Genomic DNA, 24,639 nt, shown 5'->3' with positions numbered 1-24,639 from the left:
AGCTGGGTCGCTGGGTGGGGGGGCGGCTCTGCATCCTCCCGAGAACTCGCCTGCCCAGAGTCGTACTGTAGGCGAAGAAGGAGGTCGGCCCCTGTCCTGTCACAATCTCTGGCCACCACCACTCTCCTGGGTCCCACTCAAGCTCTGACAAGGCCCGCCCCTCCCAGAGCCAAAGACGCCAAAGCTGCACCTGGTCCTGCTCGATGTTAGGGTCGGTACGCCAGACCTTCCCCAAGAGGCCTACGACCCGAACCCTCTGCCACAGGAGTAGGGGGTCGATGAGCGCACCCTCTCTCCTGAGTCGTCCATCCCCAGAAACCGCGAAGAAGGAGATAGAGGAGTCATCCAAACGTCCTGCGATCACCAGTGGAATGCCACGGGGGGTGAACTGTCCCAGCCAGCGGGTGTCACCAGGCATGAGGATCTGATGCTCAGGTGGAACCAACCAAGCAGCTGGGATCGCACCGTCGATCTCCGTGCGTCTCGCCTGGGCTCCACGTGCACCTCCAGTTGCGTCTGCAAGATCAGTCATCTCCAGATGTCTGTACGTATCCCTCCAAACATGAAGGGATCGGGCTGGCCCCCTCATCCAGCCGTCCCACCTGATATGTGATCTCTCCCCTAACTGAAGGCCTTCGGCATCTCTGACCTGACCGTTCCAGATAAGCGGCTGGCGATCGATCTCCTCCTGACAGCTGGGAGGGGACTGAATGAGACTGAGGCGGAGCCGCCTCCAAACCATGAGGAGGCTACGAACGAGTGGGGAGCGGGGCTGAGTGAGCGGGGTGGAGGTGAAGATCCACCTGAGGGACGGTAGCCACTCTCCACCTCGGCGCGGGACACAAGAGCCGACTCCCTGCTGAAGTAACGTCTTCCACGTCTGTCCCCCTGGGGTCAAACCGCGAATGATAAGCTTGCCTAACAAGGCCTGACTCTGAAGCTCTGGATCAATGACCCCCAGACCACCCTCAGCCTGCGGAAGAATGACTGTGATCTGGTCCCAGAAGGAGGTGAAAAATGCTCGGGATAGCCCATCCTCACCTGGGCATTTCTGTCCGTCGATAGCCATCAAGGCCTCCAACATCTCATCCGAGGTGAACGGCGCCAACAACGTCGCCTGCATGCTAGGCTGGACCAGGGGTGGAATGTGCCTCCACACCTCCTCACGGGCACGACTAGCACGAGGGGCAAGCGGCTCCTGCTGGAAGAGGGTCCTGTAGAAGTCAGTGGCCAACCCCAGGACCTCCCCCGGATCCGTAACGATGTGACCATCCGCTGCCCTGAGACTCCGAAGCTGATCACCTGCAGCTCTCTGGCGGTGCGTCCTGAAGAACTCCCTGCACATCCGGTCACCCTTCCGGGCCCAGAAGGAGAGAGAGGCGTGATAGGAAAACTTGGAGCGACGCTGGAGGGTCTCCTCCAGGAGGGCTCTGGCTCGAAGGGCCTGGATCCGAAGCTCCTCCGAGCCCGGGGAAGCCTGCTGGAGTCGCTGAATGGAGGCTAGGTCCCTCCGAAGAGCTCTCTCTCTGCCCCACCAATCCTGTCGAACCTGTAGGGCTGCGAGCTGGCAGATCTGGCTGGACTCCTGCAGAGCCTGCGCGACCGAGTCTACCAGATCCACGCCCTCCCCCCAGTCTCTGTCCCAAAGACTGCAAATGCTGCTGCGCACGTCCTTCCTCGAGAAGATGGAGTCGGGAATCCTGCATGATCGGGGGGGGAAAGTCTGGGCTGCCGAATCTAATGATAGGAGCACAGGCGCATGGTCGGAGAGTGTCGTCCCTGGAACTATACCCGCCTGGCCGCCTCTACTGATGGCCTAATCACTGACATAAAGTCTATCAAGCCTCTCCAGGAGTCTGCCTCCTTCCCTGCGGAAGCCCCAAGAGAAGTCCAGGCTCCCGTGCCAACGCCGGAAGGACGGGTCTCTCCAACTGTCCCTCCCTCCTGTCGCGAAGATGAAAGAGTCCCAAGTTGACTGCTATTGAGCCATACCTGTGAACTCCGGATCTCTGCCCTGCTGGTCCTCCAAGGTCTCCAGGTTGTTGAAGTCTCCTCCAACAATCCAGGAATCCATGTCGAGAAGAATCCCTGTAAGTGTCCTCCAGAAGGTGGCTCTGCATCGGAGGTCTGTGGGAGCATAAATGTTGAGGATTCCTATTTTGGATTCCTCCAAATTCAGGCCTACCCAAAGGGCTCGGCCTGGGATCAACGTGCCGTGACCGAAAACTTCCTGGGCTAACTGCTCGCACACGGAGGTACAGACACCCCCACTCCTCCCCTGTGCGCCGATCGAAGGCTCCCAATAAGTGTAGGAACGTCCAGGGAGAACCTTCCCGCAGCTACGGGAATGAGCCACAGAAAGCTTGTGCTCCTGGAGCAAAAGTACATCCAATCGACCAATCACTGCAGGCTGAAGTTCCTGTCGCAAAATGAGCTTCCTGGGACCACGGGTGCCCGAAGAGTGAAACCCGTTCACATTCCAGGATACGAGGTGTAGGCTCATGGAGAGGGACGGGGGGCTGCGAACAACTGTCTGCTCGCGGTCGAAGTCGAAGAAGAATCAGACATATCGGAATGGAGGCGCTGCCGCTTATGAGAAGGTTTGGAGGGGGAGACGGGGTCGTCCTGCCTGTTCTTCAACACCTTCAGCAATGGCGAGAGGCCTCTGGTGCCATGAGCAAATGCTTTCTCGAGCCAGCTCGAGATCTCTGAAGTGGTCATCCCGTAGAAGGTTCGGAGTTTCTGTTGGGACCAAGCTCTGACATCCTGGGGGAGAGGCCATGACAGGGGGGTCTGAGGATCACAATCAGTCGGAAGCGTTTGGCGGCGCAACGCCACCGCAGACGCACATCGCCCTCGGACCACTGAGTCTCGAGAAGCTGCCCACTGGACGGGCCTATCCAGGAGCAAACCTGGGCGTGTGTCTGCTCTCTGAGAGCCTCCCAAACGGAGTCGTCTGTCCAGGTCTCGGTGCCATCGCTGAGGAACGTGAAAGCGAAGCTAGGGCCATCCCTGGGAGCCAAGGTAGCAATCTTCCCATCCGCCCCTTTGCGGAGCAGGAAGATACTAATGTCGAGACAAGTCGGGAAGGTCCCAAGGTCGGCCACATCCAGGTAGTCCCAGGGGCCAGATCTGTAAAAGTCTCGAGGAAGCTCTCTCTCCTGGAGCTGAGACCCAGCTGAGTCTGCCACTGAGGGGCTAGCGGGAAGGGAAGCCTGCTCCACCGGTGGTATAGACTCCGGGTGTCCTGCCAGCGGGGGGGGAGGGGGAGGAGGCTGCGGGATAGGCAACTCGGACTCCACGGAGGCGACTGGCGGAGGAGGTGGAGGAGGTGGAGCGGGGGCTGCACTCGGCTGGAAAGCCGACGGTGCAGCTAACTCTGTAGGAGAGGCGAGGGGGACAGGGGGGGGGATGGGGATGCATCTGGAACTGGGGCTGAGGGGGAGGAGGAGGAGACTGAGGAAGAGGAGGCAGGGGCTGAAACTGCGGGTCGGGCGAAGGGGGGGAAAACTGGGGAGAAGGCGGGGGAGCGGGAGAGAGGGGGATCTGAGGCTGTGGAGGGCGGGCTGCCGTCGAAGAAGAAGCTCTCCCAGGTCCCTGGGGCATCTGCCTGCCAGGTCTCTGGAGTGCTGCTGCAGGAAGGGTAACCTCTGCCTCCTTGCCTTTATCCGAAATCTTCTTGTTCTTTCCTCTTTTCCTTCGAACCTCGGTCCAACCGCCCACTACCTCTGGACCAGACTCCGACTGCCTCGGCTCCTCCTGACGTGGCTGTCCGGGGGAAGGGTGGGGGCGGAGGGGGCGGGGGCGGGGAGGGTCGAGACGAGCTGGCGAAGCGTGGACAAGCAGCCGCCAAGTGCCCAAAGCCGTGGCACCGCAGGCACTGACCTGGCTGTCCGGTGACAATCATGCTCTGGGTGATGCTGCCGGCACCTGTCACAATCTCGATCACTGCAGGGAGAGTCGCAGGATCCGCCACAGCCACACGGACTCGGGGAGCTCTTGCCGTGGTCACCACGTCGGCAAAGGTGTCGTGCATAACCCAGCCAAAGTGGGAGCCCAAGTCCCTGACAATCGGCCGCAACTCAGTAGCAAGCCCTGGAAAAACTAGTGTCACTGGGTGGCGAGGTATACGAAACCGAACATCGAAATCCGCTGCGCTGAATCCACGGTACCACGGGACTATCATGATAATCTTCCCATCCACCGATGTGGGGGAACCTGCAATCAGGTTGCTCGCAGCTTTCTCATTGGAGAGTTTGAGCCAGAAGATGCCCCTTCCCATAAGGGCCACCTCCTCAATATGGCCATCCTCTAGCAGGAGAGTGGACTGGAGCCAGTCCCTGATGGTAGACCTGGAGGGGGAGTGTCCAATGACTCTACCGTAAACAGAGGTACGAGCAAAGTCAATGGCAACCTCCTGAACACGAGATGATTGTTGCTCTGTCAGGATAACGCGGTAGGCATCTGGAGAGGGAGGGTCCGACTGGGCCTCCGGATCCGAGCAGGGGGCCGCCATACCGCCAAGACTAACTGCAAGCTTCCGATGAGGAAAAACAGGCTGCCACCCAAGAAGGGGGACGAAGCGGGAGGTGGAGCCTGGGGGTGAGGCGGGCGAGGCGAAGTGAGGGGGCGGGGGGGTCGGAACAGAGGGCGTGGGGAAGGCTGCGGGGTGCGGGGAATACGGAAGGGCGCGGAGGGGTGGGGGGGGCGGGGTTGGAGTGGCGGGGGTGGAGGGTGAAGCGGGGGGCGGGGAGAGCGGAATGAAGGCGGGGGGGCGGGTGAAGCGAGGGGGCGAAAGAGCAGCGAGGGGGCGGGTTGGATCGGGGCGGATGGCGAGGGAGCAGCGAGGGGGCGGGTTGGAGCGGAGGCGAGGCGAGGGCGAGGGCGGGTTGGAGTGGGGGGGGCGGGTTGGAGCGGGGGCGAGGGGGGCGGGTTGGAGCGGAGGCGAGGGGGCGGGTTGGAGCGGGGGCGAGGGGGCGGGTTGGAGCGGAGGCGAGGGGGCGGGTTGGAGCGAGGGGGCGGGTTGGAGCGGAGGCGAGGGGGCGGGTTGGAGCGGAGGTGAGGCGAGGGGGCAGCGAGGTGGCTGGCGGGTGAGGGGGAGGGGGGACGGGGGTCGAGGGCGGAGGGGAAGGGGTGGGGGTGGTCGCGGCGAGGGGAGGAGCTAGGGGGAGGTAGAGCGAACGGCGAGGGGGGGGAGGGGAAGCTCGCAGGAGCACCACTGGATTCGCGTTCTGCAAGACCAGTGCTAGTGAGTATAATCATTATAGGCATTGTATGAAATCATTTTGTGACTTTTCAGCTTGTTTTGCATAGTTTTAGGATACCATACGAATCTGCATTTTTGAGACCCAAAAATACAAACTGAATTTTAAAACTCCCCCTGCTTTTTTGAAAGGTATTGAAACGTTTCACGTTTCAAAGTATTGAGATGTTTCTTTGAACTATGATTCAGAGCCACGTATCTCCCAAACAGTGTGGAATCTGAAAATAATCAATAAGACGACTTTTAACCGTCTTCGACTCCTTGCAACTTTGATCTTTCTCTCTTTGTGCCAAAATCTGCTACTTTTTGGCCTCAAATCTGCGTTTCAGAATTCGACATAAAAATCCAAGCAAAAAAACCAATCCAAAGTGCTTTTCCATGCTCTTTGGACCATCATTTCACCATCCAAATGATTGAACCATGTAAATTACAATTTATCAAAACTGTAGCCTGCTGGAAAGTCTACAACTCTCTTATATAGACTTTTTCCAAAATAAATTGTTTTCCCATACATATTTCCATTTCAAAAAGGCCCAACATCAATATTCTGATGACAAAATTACCAAAAATGTGGTAACAACATAACATGGAAACTAAATAGAGTGCATTTGAGCTGAGACCTCACATGAAACCATAGCTTTGGTTCTTGGACTAGCATCCTATCATTTTGAAAGAATTACTTGCTCCTCTTTGTTTGTCATTTTCAGTTTCATTTAGCTATAGAATGTACTCTTTGATAAGTTAAATGTACTTCCAGGTCGCTGGTGGCTATTTTTATATTATCGTAAGAGTAGATTATTAACATCTGTGGATAAAAAGACTGGTCGAATTTAAGCTTCAGAGAATCACTCTTCACAGCTCGTGATCAAGATATCAGATTCTTGTGAACACGAGGATCACTGCTTTGTTGGTAGCAGGCTTCTTTGACTATGCTTTTTGTCTGGCCGTCTATCCAATGGTTGTCTCAGTTTGCACGCGAAAAGCATGCTGGCTAGATCCATTGCAATCATTTTTAGTGCATATGAGTCTTTTTTGCCTCCTAGAAAGAGTGCTATTTTCTAGGACACCTTTATTGCATGCTTGTTTGAGAACACTCTGAAGTATCACTTCTCTGTAACAAGCTGGACATCCTCAGGAGTTGAACAGCAAGGTGACTGCTTCTGTTTATGGTTATAACTTGGAGTTGGGATTAGCTATAATTTCTTTCTTGTTTGGAAAAACTTTGAAATATATCTTCTTGGTAAATGTTGCAGATACCACTGAAATGTTGATACGTGATTGCACTTAGTATTTAATTAATCCTCTACCTTGAGCAATATGGCCGTATCAAAGCATTTCAGGCTAGAGAGACAAGTGCCATCCTACTTCCTGGTGATGGGAGTCGTTTTAGTAGGAGCTTTCCTGATGACTGTGTGGTTGCTGAGTCCGTCTTCTGAAGTGATTCCAGAGACAATCAGTGATCATCCAACTCAGAATAAAAGGAATGGCCCTATGAAACATGAGACCTTAGAAGCATCCAGAGAAGAGCACATCAAAGGTGAGGGACAAGATCTAAGTCACAACACAAATGGAGATCATGATGGAGAAACTTCTGGTAAAGACACTGAAGAAGTAGATAATGGTGAGGATCAGTTCGAAAGAAGACCTCTTGATGGAAAGGGTAAGGACAGTGAAGTCCAACATGAAACTGAAATTGAAGGTAGCAAAGACAAAGATGCTGTTGAGGAGGATCGAGAAAATATCACCAATTTTGAATCTGGAAAGGAGGAAAAAAATGAAGCTCAAAGCGATGATATTGCTGACAGTGATGCTATTCAGCATGAGGAGGTGGTGGGAGGAAATAAAGATCAGAAGGTCCAGCTGCCGGAGGCTACAGCAGGGGCAGAATTAGAGCTCACTTCTGAAAATAAAGAGATGCCACAAAACTGGACCACTCAGGTCACAGAATCGAATGAGGAGAAAAAGATGGTCACTGATGGTGGTGTACCAGAGACACAAGAAAACGTAAATACAGAGCTTCAGACAGATGCTAAATCTGGACAAGATTTAGTGCATGATAACAAGGGCAACAGATCAGAGTCTTTAAATGGAGAGAGGAAAGAAGAAGAGCAGAGAGATAATGTGGGACAAGGGCGAGGAAAAAGTGAGGGAGAGTTTGGAATAGGAACTGAGGAGCATGCTGGTAATGAAATGAATAAGGATGCTCCAGAGAAGGAAGCCAAGGTGGAAGAGGTTGCAAAACGTGGAGCTGATGTAGTAGACGATGTCAAGAACGACATGTCAGAACATTCCGATCGACAGAAGCAAGCTCAAGAGCCACCAGAAAAAAGTTATGAACCAGGAGAAGAGAGCACTGAAAAGGCACTTGCATATGATTGGAAGATATGTAAATGGAAAGGTGCCATGGACTATATTCCTTGCCTTGAGAACAAGGAAGCAATAAAGAATCTGCCTTCTATTAGACGTTTCCAGCATCGTGAGAGACACTGTCCTTCTGCAGATAAATTTCCTTTGTGCCTCGTCCCTTTTCCACAGGGCTATAAATTGCCAATACGGTGGCCCCGCAGCAGGGATGAGGTAAGAATTTGTCTCACTACTGCATTTCTACACTTGTTTTAAGGAGAAAAGCCTGTTTGACAAAGGGACAGCATTCACTATCTCTTAGAAAAAATCCTGGAAAACTTGTTTTTGTGACTGGTGATAATGCTTGCTCTTCCAATGTTTGTCTATTGATGGTGTATTTTTCAAGATTTCCCAGATGAATACCACAAACTGTTTGGTTCACAGTGACACAACACTGTACAGTAAATTGATAAACTAGGCAAATTGGGGATGTAAGTTATTCAATGGAGTAAGAATTAGTTAGTGAATGATTGCAGACAAAGCTTTCTTTTTGGATTGTGTTTTAGTCTCCAATCACTAGGGTAATGCTTTCAAATTACTTTCTTAACTTTAAGTTAAACACTCTTGCAAATGCACAGCAGAGAGACTTGCACATGTAGTTTAAACGAAGATGCCAAAGAACTCATGAGAACATGTACAAGTCTAAATTTCAATGAAGTATCAGATTGGTGTCATTGACAGTTTGAAGGATTTGCAGATTTCTGCATAGGAAAACTCTCCTTCACAGCGATATGGTTGTAGAGGACATGGGAGTTCCATATAAATTTTCATCCAAGTGGTGATTTCTCAATTTTATAAGAACAAGTATATTCTACCGTTATGAAGGCTTAAGTACACACACATTCGTACTTTTTTTTTGGGGGGAATTTTGAACTAAAAGATGGCATTATGTGTCACAGGCATCCACAACCTGTGGCATGCTGCCTACAGGCTGCAGCACTAGAAAGTACCACCAGGCAGCCTCAAAAGGCAACGCAGGTAAAAAACCATTTTTTGGTAAAAAAAGTCAACGTGTTGTCTTTCGGGTCAACATTGACTTTTGGGTCACCATTGAGTTTTTGACCGACCTGGTCGATGGTCGGCATTGACCAGCCGACCAAGGTCAACGTCGGCATTGACCATCCAACCAGGTCGGCCAATCTCCCTAAAAGGCCTATATAAGGGCGGCCCCTTGGCCCTTCATTTCATTCACATTTACAGGCTGTTTAGATCAGCAGCAGATCAGGCCTGGATCAGGGAGCAGCAGATCTGCCCAATTTTGGCATCTACAGGCTCATCTATAGGTCCCGGTTCAGCTCTGGACAGCAACAGCAGTGGTCTACATCAGAGCAGCCCCTTATTTCCAGCAGTTTATAGTTCGTATGGTGAGGGTGTAGTTCCCTCTATACAGTGCTTCTTAGTCTTTTGCAGTGAGGGTTATCCCCTCCATACAATATCTATTCTTTTAGTTGTATTCAACCTATTGGGCATACATTTATTCGGTTGTTTATTTCCCTCTTCAGAGGCCCGTTATATCCCTCCCTTAGACTCTCACAGTCACTCCATAGTTCCAATTGTATTTTGAGTGCATATTCTCTGAGTTCAGGTAGGATTGAGTAGGAGAGAGAGTGAGTGAGGCTTTCTCTCTGCTACATTGGTATCAAAGCTTCAAATTTTCTTTCATGAGATAGGGAGGGAAATTCAGGGACAGCCCACTGTTTTATGGTCCAGACAAGATCCAGAAAGGACACCATGGATGCCAATGACAAGTCCAACTCCCAGTGTGGAGACTGATCCAGCTTCTCACGGCCCTCCACCACCAATAGTACCTCCAGGGGTTGCAAAGGCCCCAATGACAGTTTCCGCCATGGTAGCCATGATGTAGACCATGCTGTAGATGCAGCAACAATAGTCAGAGAGTCTCTTTGCTCTCATGCTTCAGCTCCTAGAGATGTGGGATGATCATGAGCAGGCACCAGAGAGTGCGAGAGAGCAGCTCGGGTGGCAAAAGAAGAGTGTGATTGCAAGGCTCAAGAAGCCAGGGAGCTTAGAGAGCACACCGCTCGAGAGGGGAGGGGAGGAAGAACGGGACCGACATTTTCTCATTTCTCTACTCCGCCCATTGGGAGATGAAGGAAGGGAGAGAGTCTAGCAGCCTATGAAAGCTTCTTTTCCTGAGAAGCTCAATTTTCTTTAGTATGATGGTAAGACTGAACCTTTAGTGTTGATTTTGTGGCTTAACTAGTTTGGAAGCTTTTTTCCAATTTTGCCTACTAACCACAGCGAAAGGTGTATTCTTGCATTGATGCATCTCACAAGCAAGGAGGTTACTTGGTGGCACAAGTGGGAGAAGAACCAATATGATGCAAACGAGGAGACACTTCATTGGGGGTGGACGAATTTTTGAAGGATATTAGAACACGGTTCTTGCCACCCTAGTACTTGGGCAGACTGTAGAGTCAGGTCTTTGAGATGAGCCAGGGGGATACCGAGACGGTGAACCATTACGCCAACAGGTTTACTCAGGTGCCCATACAGTTTTGCAGCAGGAGGACCACCAGAAGTCGGGTAAGTTTCTATGAGAGGCGAGTGCAGGAGCATACGAGAGAGAGAGAGAGAGAGAGAGAGAGAGAGAGAGAGAGAGAGGCAATGAAACTGTATATACAGCAGGGTAAACCCCTAAATAGAGGAGGAAAACAAGCTACCAACATCAGTGAGGCAGGACCTTATAAATAAGGCCTGCGGTGGCTCACAAGGGGTTGCCACATGGCCGACCCAAGGGCCAGTCAAGTGACCCAGGCTGGGTCGGTTGAGCCCTAGGTTAGGCCCCAAGGGTGGCCATGGTAGCCTGCCATATAAGCTGGCCTACCTACTCTACAATATGGGCTAAAGTGCCCTACTACCTAGGCCAATGTGCCCTACAAAACAATCGTATATTGACACCTATCCTGAAAGGGGTAGGGACATTCACATAGAATCCCTCACTCACTTACTGTACACATGAGATACTAAACTGTCACACCCACATAGAAGCCCTTGTACACATGAGATGCTAAACTCTAACACCCTCTCTGGAGCTCATGGTGTACGAATAATCTGAAAAGCAAGCTGATGAAGACTCCGCCATCAACTCTCCAGCACTGTGGAAGTGTCCGAGAAGATAGCTCCGGGTGCACCTCTAATCGTGAAAGAGTCATCCTCAACTATGCATTTGCATGCTAGTTGCATTGAGGTCGCAATGGAGTAATATGAACTATGAAACATTCCACGTGCAGTATCCTTATGGTAAACTCATAACTCGCAGGAACCCTAAACAATGAACTCAAACTCATTAGTCGAATTTTTTGTGATCCCAAGCAATGAACCTCTAACTCATCTGGTCCATAGCTCCACGCTGCTACCTTGCCTGCTAGAATTTCGACTGATTAGAGCCAGAAGCAGCCCTCTCTCCCGCCGACTCGCCCTCTCCGGTTGTGACAACCACATTGAGGAGGTTGCACTCATGGGTCGTGGTATCTTCTGGCTCAAGCTCTCCTCAGCACAAACTGCGAGCAATATGGTCAGATGGTCCCCTACTTCTGTGGGTGGGAAGATCATCCTTATGGTCCCATGGTATAGGGGTTTCAGTGTAGCGGACTTCGATGCTTGCTTCCGCATTCCTCGCCATCCAGCTACCCTCATTTTCCCAGGCCTCGCAATCGAGCTTCACCCGATCATCAAGGACCTGGGGGCGCACTTTGGCTGGCTCATGCAGGACACCTTCGTTGATACGGCGGCAGCCCAAGGGGTGCCACGTGTCAAAGTGGCAGTCCTAGATCCGCAGAGTATCCCCTCAGAGTTCGAGATTGAGACGGACACAGGTGTGGTGACGCAGCGCATTATGGTCACTGGTCGCCCGGATCAGTGTCTGAGATGCCACGGCTTCGGGCACTAGGCGCGCTCCTGCCCTCGCTTCACGAGGACAGAACCTCAGATGGCCCCCATCCAGGCAACTCAGGATCCCCCCCGCCAGGCATCGACACCCCCTCCCGAAGGGGAAGGCTGGATTGAGGTCAAAAGAAAACGGAAAGGAAACAAAACATGACCAAAAAAGCCTTCCCATCTACAGCAAGAGCCCCCTGTGCTCACCAATCAGCAGCAGCCCGGTAAGGGGAAGGAGAATAGGAAGGAGAAGATCAGCCAGCCTCCCCCTCCTCCTTCACCCCGCCCCCCCCCTCCTCGGTCCCCCCACCTCCCCCCCCCTCCAGGATCCCCCCCAGCACCCTTGGTTTCAGCCCCCCTCTCTCCCTCGAGCATGATCCCGAGGGACCCCCCCCCCTACGCCTGCGGCCTCGAAGCCAACACAGACCTCCCCCGCGCCTACCCCTCCTGGCCGGGCGGAGGGGAGAGGCCCTTCGCTGCAGATGGTCAGCACCACTCCAGCTTGTTCGACAGCCAGCACCCCTCTCTCTGGTTCAGACTCCTCATCCTCGTCCCCACACCCAAGGGTTGCTCCTAGAGCTCTACCTTTGGAGTTTACCGAGCAGGACCTTGGGATTATTTGGATGCAGCAGGTATTGGCTCCTTCCCTGCATGCCTAGACATCAGCATCTTCTTCCTCCGAAAGGGGGCGGAGGGTAAGGTGTCCGTCCTTGCCCCCCACGATGGTCCTAGCTATTCCTTCACTATCACCAGTGACGGGAATGAGCAATGGACGAATGAAAATGTTTGGGAGACGATTCGAGATCAGTCCCAGGAGCAGGTGCAGGACTGGATCGGTAGCAGAGCAGCGGAGCTTCTTCAGCAGCAGTGGAAGGAGGGTGACGTTGGTGCCACAGTGCCAAATGATTCCGCCTTTTGGTCATTATACGACCGCCTCTGGAGTGAATCTACGCGGAAGGGCTCCGCCCGTGGAGGACCTCAGAGGTAGCGGGCTTCTACAGTATTTCCTTGGCGGAGGCGTCGAGTTGGTTAGAGAGAGCTTACCACCATGGGACGAAGGGCCTCTCCCCTCTGTTGAAGGTTTTAGAGGATGGGTCTGATGATCCATCCTCTCCTTCGAAACCCTCATAGAAGCGCCTTCGTCTGCACACTAGACATCCTCCGACCACCTCGACATCGACCGCAAGCAGACAACTGTTTGTGGCCCATCTCCCCTCTTCATGAGTATACGCATTATCTCTTGGAACGTCAACGGGTTCCACTCATCAGGAACCCGCGGCCCCAAGAAGATGGTGCTCAGACAGGAGCTCCAGCCAGCCTTGGTGGGAAGGGTAGATGCGCTCCTATTGCAGGAACACAAGCTTTCAGCTTCTTAGACCAGTAAGTGTGGGAAGGTCCTCACAGGACGCTCCCACACCTACTGGGAACCTTTGATTGGCGAGTAGGGGAGGAGCAGGGGTGTCTGTACCTCCATGGACGCTTCTCTAGCATGTGTGTGGTTTTGGCACCCTGATCCCAGGACGAGCGCTTTGGGTGGGCTTGAAAATTGAGGGATCTCGCATCGGCATCCTCAATATCTATGCCCCGACCGACCTCAGACAGAGAGCCGCTTTCTGGAGCTCTTTGACAGACTTATTGCTAGAGATGGATTCTTGGATTGTAGGAGGGGACTTCAATAACCTTGAGACCTTAGAGGATCAGCAGGGACGGGGCCCAGAGTTCCTTGGTATAGCTCAGGCAGAGCAGGCAGATTGGGACTCCTTTTTGTTCGCTGTGGGAGGTCGGGACAGCTAGAGGGAGCCTTCCTTTTGCAGATGGACAGGGAGTCTGGACTTCTCTTGGGGTTACAGGAGGGAGGGAGGCAAACTTTTGGAGCGGTTGGACCGTTTCTATGTCAACGATTGGGCGCTAGGTAGAGGTGGAGAGTCAGGAGTGATTCCAGGGACGATCCTCTCTGACCATGCCCCAGTCATCCTAGTCCTAGACTCAGCCTCTCACTCCTTACCTCCACGCTCGTGCCAGATCCCAGACTCCATCTACTCCAGAGTAGCGGTTCGCAGCAGGATAGTGGACTTGTGGGAGCAGGATTGGGACCCCATGGGGGATATGGCAGCTCAGGTAGCTCAGGCTCTTGCCGAGTCTAGTCTCATCTGTCAACAGGAGGCGATTCAGGTTAGGCAGCAGTTGTGGGCGAAGGAGAGGGGTCTCAGACGAGATCTTGCCTCGATACAGCGGATGCAGCAGTCTTCTCCAGGCTCTGAGGAGCTTAGACGGCAGGAGGTTAGAGCTTGAGCCATGCTAGAGGAGAGCACACAGCGACGCTCAGAGTTCTCGTTTCATGCTTCCAAGTCCTTTTGGGCTAGGAAAGGCGACAGGATGTGCAGAGAGTTCTTCAGGACCCATGGCCAGAGATCTGCAGGGGAACAACTCCGATCTCTTAGAGCACAGGATGGTAGTGTCAGGACAGATTCAGACGAGGTCCAGGACTTGGTGACAGATTTCTACAGATTCCTGTTCCAGCAGGATCCCCTAGAGCCCCGTGCCCGCCGTTGCAGGGAGGAGGTGTGGAGGTATACACCGTCGCTCATGCAGCCTAGCATGAGTGAAACCCTTCTCACCCCTTTCACCGTGGCAGAGATGCAGGATGCGGTGAGCGCTATTGATGGGTAGAAATGCCCAGGTGAGGATGGGCTTTCTAGAGCTTTCTTCACCACCTTCTGGGAGCAGGTCCACCAGCCCTTGCTCGTAGCCTTCCAGCATATCTTCTCCAGCAGACAGATGCCAGAGATCCTTGTGACATGCTTGATCTGCCTCATCCCCAAAGGGGGGGACCGTCAGGAGATCAGACAGTGGCGCCCTATCACCCTCCTCTCGACTGCCTATAAAATCCTCGCCAAGATGATCAGTAGCGGCATCCGCCCCCTGCTACATGACTTGATCCATGACACCCAGACTGGTTTTGTCTAAAATCGCAGCATTTTGGACAACATTTTCACATTCTCAGAGGCGACGAAGTGGGCCCAGCACAGTGGCCAGCACCTTGCCATACTCCTTCTTGACTTTGAGAAGGCGTACGACAGGGTAGATTGGTCCTTCTTGGAAGGTACACTCTCCCGGTTCGATTTCCCGGACGAGTGGATCAGAGGTATTGCTAGCCTCTACAGGTCAGCCGGGTTAGCATCAACAGCAGGATGGGGGAGAGATTCACCCTCGAGCGCTCGGTGCGTCAGGGCTGCCCGCTTGCGCCCTACCTCTTCCTATTTTTTGTCGAGGCCATGACTCACTTCCTACGAGCCCTTTTGCGGAGGCCATGACTCACTTCCTACGAGCCCGTGCCACTGGTCTTCAAGGGTTGCACCTCCCTATTCGAGACGATGTAGAACTTCTGGACTCCGAGTATGTAGACGACACAGCCCTGTATGTGCAGGATGATATTGAGTCACTGGAGCGAGTGAGACTGTCCTTAGAGGTTTTTTGCCTAGCCGCTGGGGCGAAAATCAACTGGCATAAGTCAATTGGTTTTCTTACGGATCCAGGAGCCAGCTCACAGTGGGATATTTTCCTAGGGTTTCGCTGGATCCCTAGAGGACAGACGACACATTACCTGGGATTCCAGGTCAGCCTGGATGTCACACCGGCTCAGCAGTTCTTACCGGTTCTAGTTTCCATACGACGGAAGCTAGCCTTCTGGAGCACGGCTCGGCTATCCTTGGCAAGCGGGGCCCTTGTGGTTAACCATGTCCTTCTTGCCACCGCTTGGTACGTGGCATCTTGCTGGTGTTTCTCGAGATCGTGTGTAGCCCAGCTGAGGAGACTGGTGCGGAACTTTCTTTGGTCTGGCTCAGATGGTTCCGGCACCACCAGAGCCTAGGTCGCCTGGCAGACGGTCATTCTCCCCCAGACAGAGGGCGTTCTTGGCATCATAGATCCAGAACTGCAGAGTCAGGTATTACTTGGCAAGTTAGTCATCCGCAGGCTGACCCCAGGAGGGCAGACGTGGAAGCTCTTGCTTCAGCATGGTCTCAGCGCGTGTACCCCCTAGAGGGGGTGATTGGCAGCCGTCTATCCGGTGGATTTTCACTTCTGCCCCACTGACTCAGCCCCGTTCCCCCTTCCTCTGTAGCCTCGTCTCGGTCTGGAGGAAGCTGCAACACAGCCTCTCTCAGATTCCCCCTAGTTGCCGAGAGGAGATAGACAGAAGATAGCCCCTGATCTGGAGTAGCCAGGTGACAGATGATACAGGTTGCCAGCTTGGAGAGAGATTCCATATCCCTTGGGCGCTCTAGGCGTGTGGGCCCACGCGCTCGCTCCAGGTTTGGAGGGACGTCTATAGCCAGCTGAGCCCAGGCGAGCTGGCAGTAGCAGTAGGTACGGCACGAGGGATCCAGGCTCGGCGAGCGGAGATCGATGCTGCCATTCCTGCAGGTTGGAGGATTCCCATGATCACCAAACAGCTCCTCCCGGGAGATGAGAGGTGGCTAGGGCAGTTCACACCCCGTGGCATTCCTTTGGTGGTTGCAGGCCTTTTCTCGGACTCCTCGATTCACTTCTTCTCCGTCGCCGATGATAGCCGTCTCTAGAGTAGAGAGGTCGTGATCGACCTCCAGCTTCCCTGGCAGTGCCTTCGCATCATAGGGCTACAAGGGAAAACGTGGCATATAGACCCCTTGATTATGCAGGACCAGGATTGGAGACTTTGGATTTGGGAGGGCCGCTCCTTGACAGAGGTGGAGTGGGACACTAGGGAGTGGCGCTGGCCACCAATGGAGACCTCAGAGAACCCTACCCCCTTCTTCTCTTACAGTGCGCGTACTGGTAGGCGTGCTCTTGGGGCTCTCTAGCGCGAGCTACCCACACAGGCACATAGTTGGTATGCCCAAGGGATATCTCTGGTCTTTCTTTGCACATTCTGGAAGACTCCTTGGGCAAGCTGGTGGCCGAGGAAGATCTCTTACTTTCTTTGGATGGTGGCCCACAAGGGGCTACCAGTTGGCAGCTGGCTGAGGCAGATGGGGTAGGAGGGGCGCTGCCAGATGTGTTGTCAGGAGGAGTCCCTGAAGCACTACCTTTGGAGCTGCTCGCATGCTCAGACAGTGTGGAAGGGAGTCATGGGGATCTTAGCGAGGGCTGCACCCGAGCTAGGACCGGTCACTTGGGGAGCCGTTTGCTGGTGCAATACCGAGATGGGACATCACTTGGCTTATGAGTTCTCTAGGCAGGATCCAGTTTTCTTCATCACGTAGGCCACCTGGGCATACATGGACAGCTTCCCTTGGCATCTGACAGAGACAGATGCAGGAGCAATGACTCGGCACCCAGTTTGGGAGATCATAGGGGGTATTGCAGGCTGGCACATCTGGACTTCCAGATGCGTGCAGACCTTAGGAGATCAGGCTTCTTCTGCTACCCAGACCCTAGCGGACATTTGGAGCACGATCATTCACACGCTCAAGGGTCAGTGGGATCAGATTTAGGGGGAGTCCTGGGCAGGGAAGGAGAAGAGACGGCGCTTCCTTCGCGACTAGGACCATCGAGAGCTGTTCTTCCAGCACTCTGCTCAGAGTCTTTAGTGGCACTACTCCCCCCCACCGTGGCTGTTTGTCCACACTCCGATGATTATGCCCTGAGAGGCTTGTAATTAGTATTTTGTTACCACGGGCTGTATCCGTTTGTGATTGCAGCCCGCTGGCCTTTAGGCCCTCTTGTACTCTCGTTTTCAAGCAATATAACTAGCACTACTTTTTGCGTTAAAAAAATAGGAAACTATAGAAAAGTAACCACTGGTAGCCCCTACTAAAAACCATGTGAAGAGAGACCCAAAACTTGCCAATCTCAGCAAAAGATCTCTGAAATGATCAAATTGGCACTACCGTCTCTCAATCGCCGGATCAAATCAGAAAAAATTAGCATTTTTGATCTAAAGATGGTTAGAATCTTCAGAATTCTAAGGATATACATTAGGAATATTTTAAATAAAGTCAGTTTTAGAAAGGCCTACACATGAAAAATGAAATCTGAAAATCGCTTTTAAATGGGCTTACAAGTGAAAAACGGAATCTGAAATCATTATTTTCATCGGCAAACATGACGAAATCTCTTAGAACTCAAGGTGGGTAGTTTAGAAATAAAAGAATTTACTTTTAGAGGTGATCAAAAGTGAAAAGCAAAATCTGTAATAGAGAAAAACAGCTTGAAATTGAATCGCAATTTCAGTAAAAGGCTAAATCTGAGAATTGCACTTACTTTGGGGCTTGTTGCGGGTGTAGGAAGGGGAAAACAGCTAACTGAAGCAAGATTCCAGCAAATCGTTCTCTCTTGCAAATTCACTTCCTCTCCCTATTGCTCTCCTTGCAAATTCACCCTCTTCCTAGCTACCTTCCTTACTGTCCACTTGCCCTTTGGTGAAAGCTTCATAACTGTCTTATAGACCTTGGGTGAAAGCAGAAAGCTTCAGAAAGCTGAGAAAGCACAAAAAGAAGGCTGAAAATGCTATAAAAAGCTGGAAAAAAAGGGATTTCTAATATAATTGCAATTTTTGATTGGTTATTTTAGGTTATAATAGTTTTTAGAAGTTATTTTAATCTTTGAATTAGCTCTCTTAAAAATATTTCCCCATGCACACAATGAATTAAATTAATAGGCCTAGAACAAATGCATATCTTATGTTTGCTAGGCTCATAACTTCACCTAGACAGCTTAATATTGGAAATCCAAGAGGAGTGTTCTTCCTGTTCGCCTTTTGATTTGTTATTTCTGCCTCAATCATTGCATCTCTCAGTCAAATTCAATTGGAAATCAATGATTCAAAGCTTGTGTATTGTAGATTTGGTTCACAAATGTCCCTCACCCTAAGCTTGTCTCATACAAAAAAGATCAAAACTGGGTGCGGATAGAAGGGGATAAGCTTATTTTTCCTGGTGGTGGGACACAATTTAAGCATGGAGCCTCTGAATACATAAACACCGTGGAGAAAGTAAGTCTTTTCCCATCTCAAAACTCAATTTTCAGTTTGACTTTTTTTGTTTTTCCCTTGCCGGGGGGGGGGGGGGTGTACTCCCTTTTTTCTATTGTTTTACAAAAATGAAAGCTGAAATAGTGCTTTGGAATTACTTTGAATTGGTTTTCAAAAATACCATGCTATAAAAAACTGTTAGTGCCTTATTCCCATTATAGAGGATCTGTATTGTAAAGACTTTAATTTTCATAAGTCAGCAAGCCAGTTTCTCCAAGGCTACCATAGGGAGAAAGAAGGAAAGTAAACTTCAAAAAGTACAACCATGGAGGCCTCCATATGGCATGTGATTGTGCTTTTTGGGGAAACATTCTTCTTCTTGGAATGAAACAAAAACAAGTCTTAAGAGAGAATATTTCAGAAGAAGCTTGGAACCACTACATAAATATCTTGGAAAGGCAAGACTGTACAATTGAGCAATGTGAAACAAGTCTCCTATTGGTGAACGCTACAAAAGTATCAGAATGGCTAGAGTAGTACTAATTGATATTTTTCTTGTGGATTGCAGTCAAAAAAGTTGTCTCAAGCTCCTTACAAAGGCCACCCTTGTTCAGCTGCTGCCCTTTATGCACCCACCCCCACCTTGTAAACTATTAGCACATCAAATGTAAACTAAGCATGTCGAGGAGGTGGCCGAATCCCCTCTATTGGAAGATTTTATTCCATTTATGACATAATGTGGCGGTTCCTTCAAAATGTGCTATATTGCGAGATGCTGTTGATGAAATTTGCTTTGTCTTTGTCTCATTACTAACAGCCTTGATAACTTTTGAAGCCTCTAGGAATGGAAGCTCCTTGTAATGAAGGTCCAAATCCTATTTTTCCATATCATCGCTCATGAGAAAATGGTATCAATAATTAAGTATTGTGAATAGCCTAAGATGTCCACAAGCAATGGGTTAGCTCTCTGCATCTCCCTCCCGCGCCGCCTCCCCCCCGTCTGCTCCTCTACCTCCCCCCCGTCGGCTCCTCCACCTCCCCCCCGTCTGCTCTTCCGCCTCCCCCCGTCGGCTCCTCTGCCTCCCCCTCGTTTGCTTCTCCGCTTGCCCCCCCGGCGGCTCCTCCACCTTTGCCTCCGCTGCGTCTGCTCCTCCACCTACCCCCTCGCCTGCTTCTCCGCTTCCCCTCGTCTACTCCTCCGCTCCCCCCCGTCTGCTCCTCCGCTTGCTCCCCCACCTTCTTCTCCACTCTTTGGCTTCTTCTCCGCTCCCCTCCCTCCTCTACACAGCCCCTCCCCGCCTACGTAGCTCCCTCTGCAGCTCCCTCCGTGCACGCTTATCTCCTCCCTCCACCCGCACATCTTCTCCCAGCATGCTCCTCCCTCTCCTCTGATGACAGCCTTCCTTCCGAGAATTGGGGGCTTGTCATGCCCCGATGGAGCGATCCGACTGCATTTGTGGCCAATACTCTTGGGGTAGCTGAGCATAGGATTGAGAGGGCATGGTGGGTGGGGAGAGATCCCAATCGAGTGCAGCCCCTTATCATACGATTCCATGATACCCAGGCATGACTTTCAGCTCTACATCGTAGATCAGCCTTACGGGACCAGCCATCGATATCCATGGATGAGGATCTCACCCCCTTGCAGGTTGAGGAGAGGCACACTCTGATACAGCAACAAGATTAGGCTTACAAGGATGGGAAGTGGGCAATAGTTCAAGATGGACGACTCCTTACAGGCCCCTGTCAGGGCATCTGTCCCTCCCACATAGGGAGGCGGGGTCTATGAGATTCAGCATACCAAGACCCTATCATGTACCATTTGGAATTGTAATGGAACCTTATGGTTAGAACCAAGGAACTTCTTGGAATCTTATACAGGTTGTGACATAGTCTTTTTATACAGATACACATCAGAGTCTAGAGCGCCCACTACCAATGTCAGTGGGTATGCATGGGAGTCTACCTACAGAGATGAGACGAGGGACACAGGGGGAGTACGAGGATCGGGAGGAGTAGCAGTTCTTTACAGCTCCACTCTTCAGGGGACCATCTGAGTAGAGCGGAGAGCTACACACTCCAGATTTCTCTGGATCCGAGTTCGACACATAGACAACTTGGGATTTGTTCATTGCATTATGCTATTTCCCTTTGGAGACCTCACACTTTGCTCGAGATGTTCGAGAGGAGATAGAGACATCACCATATGCAGCTCTATACCAGGACATTGTCGACCTCTCAAGCCGCGGGGAAGTCCTCCTTGTTGGGGACTTCAACACAAGGACAGGGGCTTGTCAGGCACCAATTCTCGACTTCTGAGATGATTCTATTTTACTGCCAGACATCGATCTTGAGGATGTAGGTATGATGCGAGTTTCAGCTGATAGACGAGCTCCGGTCACATAGGCCTTGTTAGATCTAGGCAGAATGCATATCTTATCATTTATAATGGTCTTGATAGATGGCCCTCCTCAGGTGGTTTTACCTGCTTCCCACATGAAGGGGACTCTAGCGTTGTTGATTACATCATGGGATCTCCTACCTTCACCTCTCGTATCACTAGTTCTACTATCACACTCTGTCCTCTTGGGGCTGATCACACATACCTCTTCTTTAGTATCTCTACACCCCATCTCATGGTACCTCCCATACCATGGATTACTCACACCACTTATCATGACATACATTTCAACCGCAACCTCTCGCCTATATATTCAGCTCGCGTTTACATACTCCTCACATATATTGATTTTATACCCTTACTAGAGAACCGTGCTGATCTAGTCACCCGCTCACTACATGAGGTTGCCCTTCACGCTTTCCCTCACACTACTCACTCCACTCATCCACCACCACTTGGGACCATCCCTTGTACAATGATGAGCTGGTATGATGATGAGTGCAAGGCTTTATGCCGTCAACTTAGATTCAAAACCAAAAACCACCTCTCGAACAAACCAGAGATGCTACATGAGTATTGTCGATTGGTACATAGGAAGAAGCTGGATTTTATCCTTTGAAACGAGGAAGAACTACTGAATATTCTGTTTAGTAACAACTATAAGGACTTTTGGCTGAGATTTCTAGAGGGGCGGTTCCCTTCACCACTCACTGACACTCAAGTCTGGCATAATTATACATGCACACTTTATGATATCCCAAATCATCCAGCTCCTGATCTCTCACACATACCCCGCCCCACATCCTGCACACTCTTCACTATGGGGGGTGTGAAGGATGCCATGATGAAACTTCACAATGGCCGAGCGAAAGATCATGAGGGCCTATGCACTGAATTCATTACATATGGGATTAATCTCCTAGCCCTGATCTTAGCAAAGCTCTTTAATGAACTTGTTTGTTTTGGGTTTCCACTCACCTGGACTGTCAACACTATCTCACCCATCCCCAAGGCAGGGGATCCCATGATCTTCAATACATCTCGAGCCGTTATGCACCGGGAGCAATTCACATTTGACGGGTCGCCTATTGAGATTGTTTCGTCATATATATACCTTGGGGTTATCTTCTCTGGACCGATCTTCACTATGAGACCTGCGATGCAGGCTTGCTTGAGCAGGGGATACGTTTCATTGGCCAGATTAGAGGGGCAGTGCTTCCTCTCACACTTTCAGGATCCGCGGACCAAGGGATTGCTGTTTGACTTCTTTGGTCCATCCAGCGGGGATGTTCGGCAGCCCTTGTTGGGGGCCGGATCTGATAGATATAGAGTGGGCTCGTGTGGAGCGGCTACAGGTTCTTATGCTATCACGGATGATCTGCTGTAAGCCATCAGTCCCTCACCAAATTATTTGGGCTGAGTTTGTGTCATCCCCACTATAGTTGGATGCAATATTTCAGGTTATCGCCTATCTATATCGGGTCAGGGGGTATGGGGATTGCTCTTCTGGGCGCAGCAGATTACCATGGCTAGCACTGTCCTTTTCTATGGCACTATCAGCATTAGGTGACCAGAGATGTTGGTATGCACGCACAGAGAGATGGTTTGAGTGATCAGGGTTCCACATGGACAGACTCCCTCCCTTCCAGTACAGCATTGACGCACTGTTCTCTCCTCTCTTGTCACATGAGGTTAACCAGATCATCCGCGAGATCTTTTACAACTACACACATTTCGGACCTGGTTGGGACTGAGTAAGCTTCCAGTGAAGCTGAGCTTCTACAAGGATCATTGTTTACATATCACAGAGGAGGGTCTCATTGACCCACTAGAATACACGCAGATCCACTTACCCCATTCATTGAGGATCTCTATTGGGCAATTTTGGGTCTCTTCACATAGACTGCGCATTGAGAGTGGCAGGGCAGAGGGTCTACCCCGAGAGAGGCACATATGCACATTATGTGACATATAAGAGGTCGAGTCGGAGGAGCATTTCATTTTTAGGTGCCCAATCTACTATGAGATCGGAGGACACTCTATTGCATCTTCAGACACAGTTGTGGGGTGTTGTCTCGATTTCTCTCCTATCCAGACCAGCAGAAATGCTTGGCGGTAGACCCTTCTCAGAGCTTGATCACGGAGTTCTTCCACCTAGAGCATGTGGACCCCCATACTATGAGGCCTCGACATAATCAAGATCCAGAGCTAGGGACACGAGATCTCAGACAGAGGGTTGACACACAGATTACCCTTGGGGATATCCCCACTCTGTTCATAGTCGGGGCTCGGCCACTATAGCCCTTCTTAGGCGCAAAGCTATGACCAAGAGACAACACAGGACGACGCCCACGAGCAGCCGACATCACTCTATCGCCAACTTCATGCTTCCGCTGTCTCATCCACCTGGATGAAATGATGATGATGATGATGATGTGTAGTCGATCTGACATGACTATGTAGTACTTAGCACCAGCTTTTTGCATTTTGCATCGGTGTGGATGCTCGTTTAGTAGCTCCACCCTCACAATTTGTTTGTATCAGTATTCTCACAGTCTCATAGACCCATCGGTCTTTCGAAGACTTTAATAAACTTTCTTTCTTTCTTCCTCCTCCACTTGAGTGGTTATGTTGGCACTTCACAAGGCCTACTGTCATTCTAGCCATGGAAGGCATCCACTAATGTTTACCCAAAAGAGGCTATGGCTGCTGCTCTACCGATGCTACCTCTAAACTATTGCTCTAAAGTCTTCCAAGATACCTATTATCTTGGAATGAATTTTTGAAGATTGGACGCAGATGGAAGCAAGAGAATGCAGAAATCAGCCTTCAACTTTCCCTCGAAATTTCGAGAGGGGCAGCATGGCAAAGTGTGTGAAAGGAATGCAAAAGACTCAGCGAGTCTAAAACTATGTAGTACAAAATAAGGGTTTCCACAATCCTTGATTACATGGCAGGTCAAAAGCTTTTTTCGTTCCAATTTGTTGATAAGCTGCCTATGTGAGCTTAACTGATGTTATAATTTGAAAATGACCATTGGTTGTTTCAACATTGACATTAAAACTGTTTTAAAAAAGTATTTTAAAACTGATCAATAAGATTCTCCCTTAATACTCAATTTTGTATCTTGCTGCCCTAATATGTACTTGCACCACGAATCCAATGCATTTTTGCTACTATATTTAGATATCTGATGTGTTGGCATATGGCTTCCACTTTTAGCAGCAGCATGCCTGCTTCAGTAGCTAGTTAGATTGGGTAAGGACTTAGAACCTTGATTCCTAGCTCTTTGATTAGAAACCTTTTTGGCACTCTCTCCACACTCTTCCATGAGCCTTTGGCAAGCCCTAGAGTCCAAGGCCTAGCATCCATAAAGAACGATGGTCTGCACTTGAAACCTCTCTGTTCTCTCTTAAATCGAAAGGGGGAAGATTGCTTTGCATAACATTGCAGAATATGGCTTTACTTCATAGACTTCAAAGAATAGACTGAAATGTACAAACTTGCTTGAGAAAAGATGAACACATGATTAAGGAGCCAAGAGGCAGCCCGCCCCACCCCCCCACCCCTCAGTGCCCCCCTCCTCCCCGGGCAAAATCCAGGCTCTTTATTACAATGAGATACAAGATCAAGGTGTGGAAGTAAATCTTATCAACACCTGCCGAACTTGAGACCAAACGAGAAGGACTTAGAGCTAGCATGAGCTACGTATAAGGCGTG

General features: G+C 50.8%; 1 protein-coding gene across 1 annotated transcript in view; it reads left to right on the top strand.

Moving 5' to 3' along the window:
* LOC147885043 (putative methyltransferase PMT23) overlaps nucleotides 1–24,639 on the top strand; it is a 74,009-nt gene that overhangs the window by 4,922 nt on the left and 44,448 nt on the right. The window contains exons 2-3 of the mRNA XM_087397776.1: nucleotides 6,517–7,840; nucleotides 18,390–18,539. Of these exons, the coding sequence (XP_087253902.1) occupies nucleotides 6,581–7,840; nucleotides 18,390–18,539 (1,410 nt within the window). The 5' untranslated portion in view covers nucleotides 6,517–6,580. The remainder of the gene's footprint in view (nucleotides 1–6,516; nucleotides 7,841–18,389; nucleotides 18,540–24,639) is intronic.

The sequence above is a fragment of the Dipteris shenzhenensis genome, chromosome 26 (assembly GCF_047967505.1).
Source record: "Dipteris shenzhenensis isolate YYH24624 ecotype China chromosome 26, Dip_SZ_1.0, whole genome shotgun sequence".
NCBI lineage: Eukaryota > Viridiplantae > Streptophyta > Polypodiopsida > Gleicheniales > Dipteridaceae > Dipteris > Dipteris shenzhenensis.
This window is presented reverse-complemented; position numbering and strand designations above follow the sequence as displayed.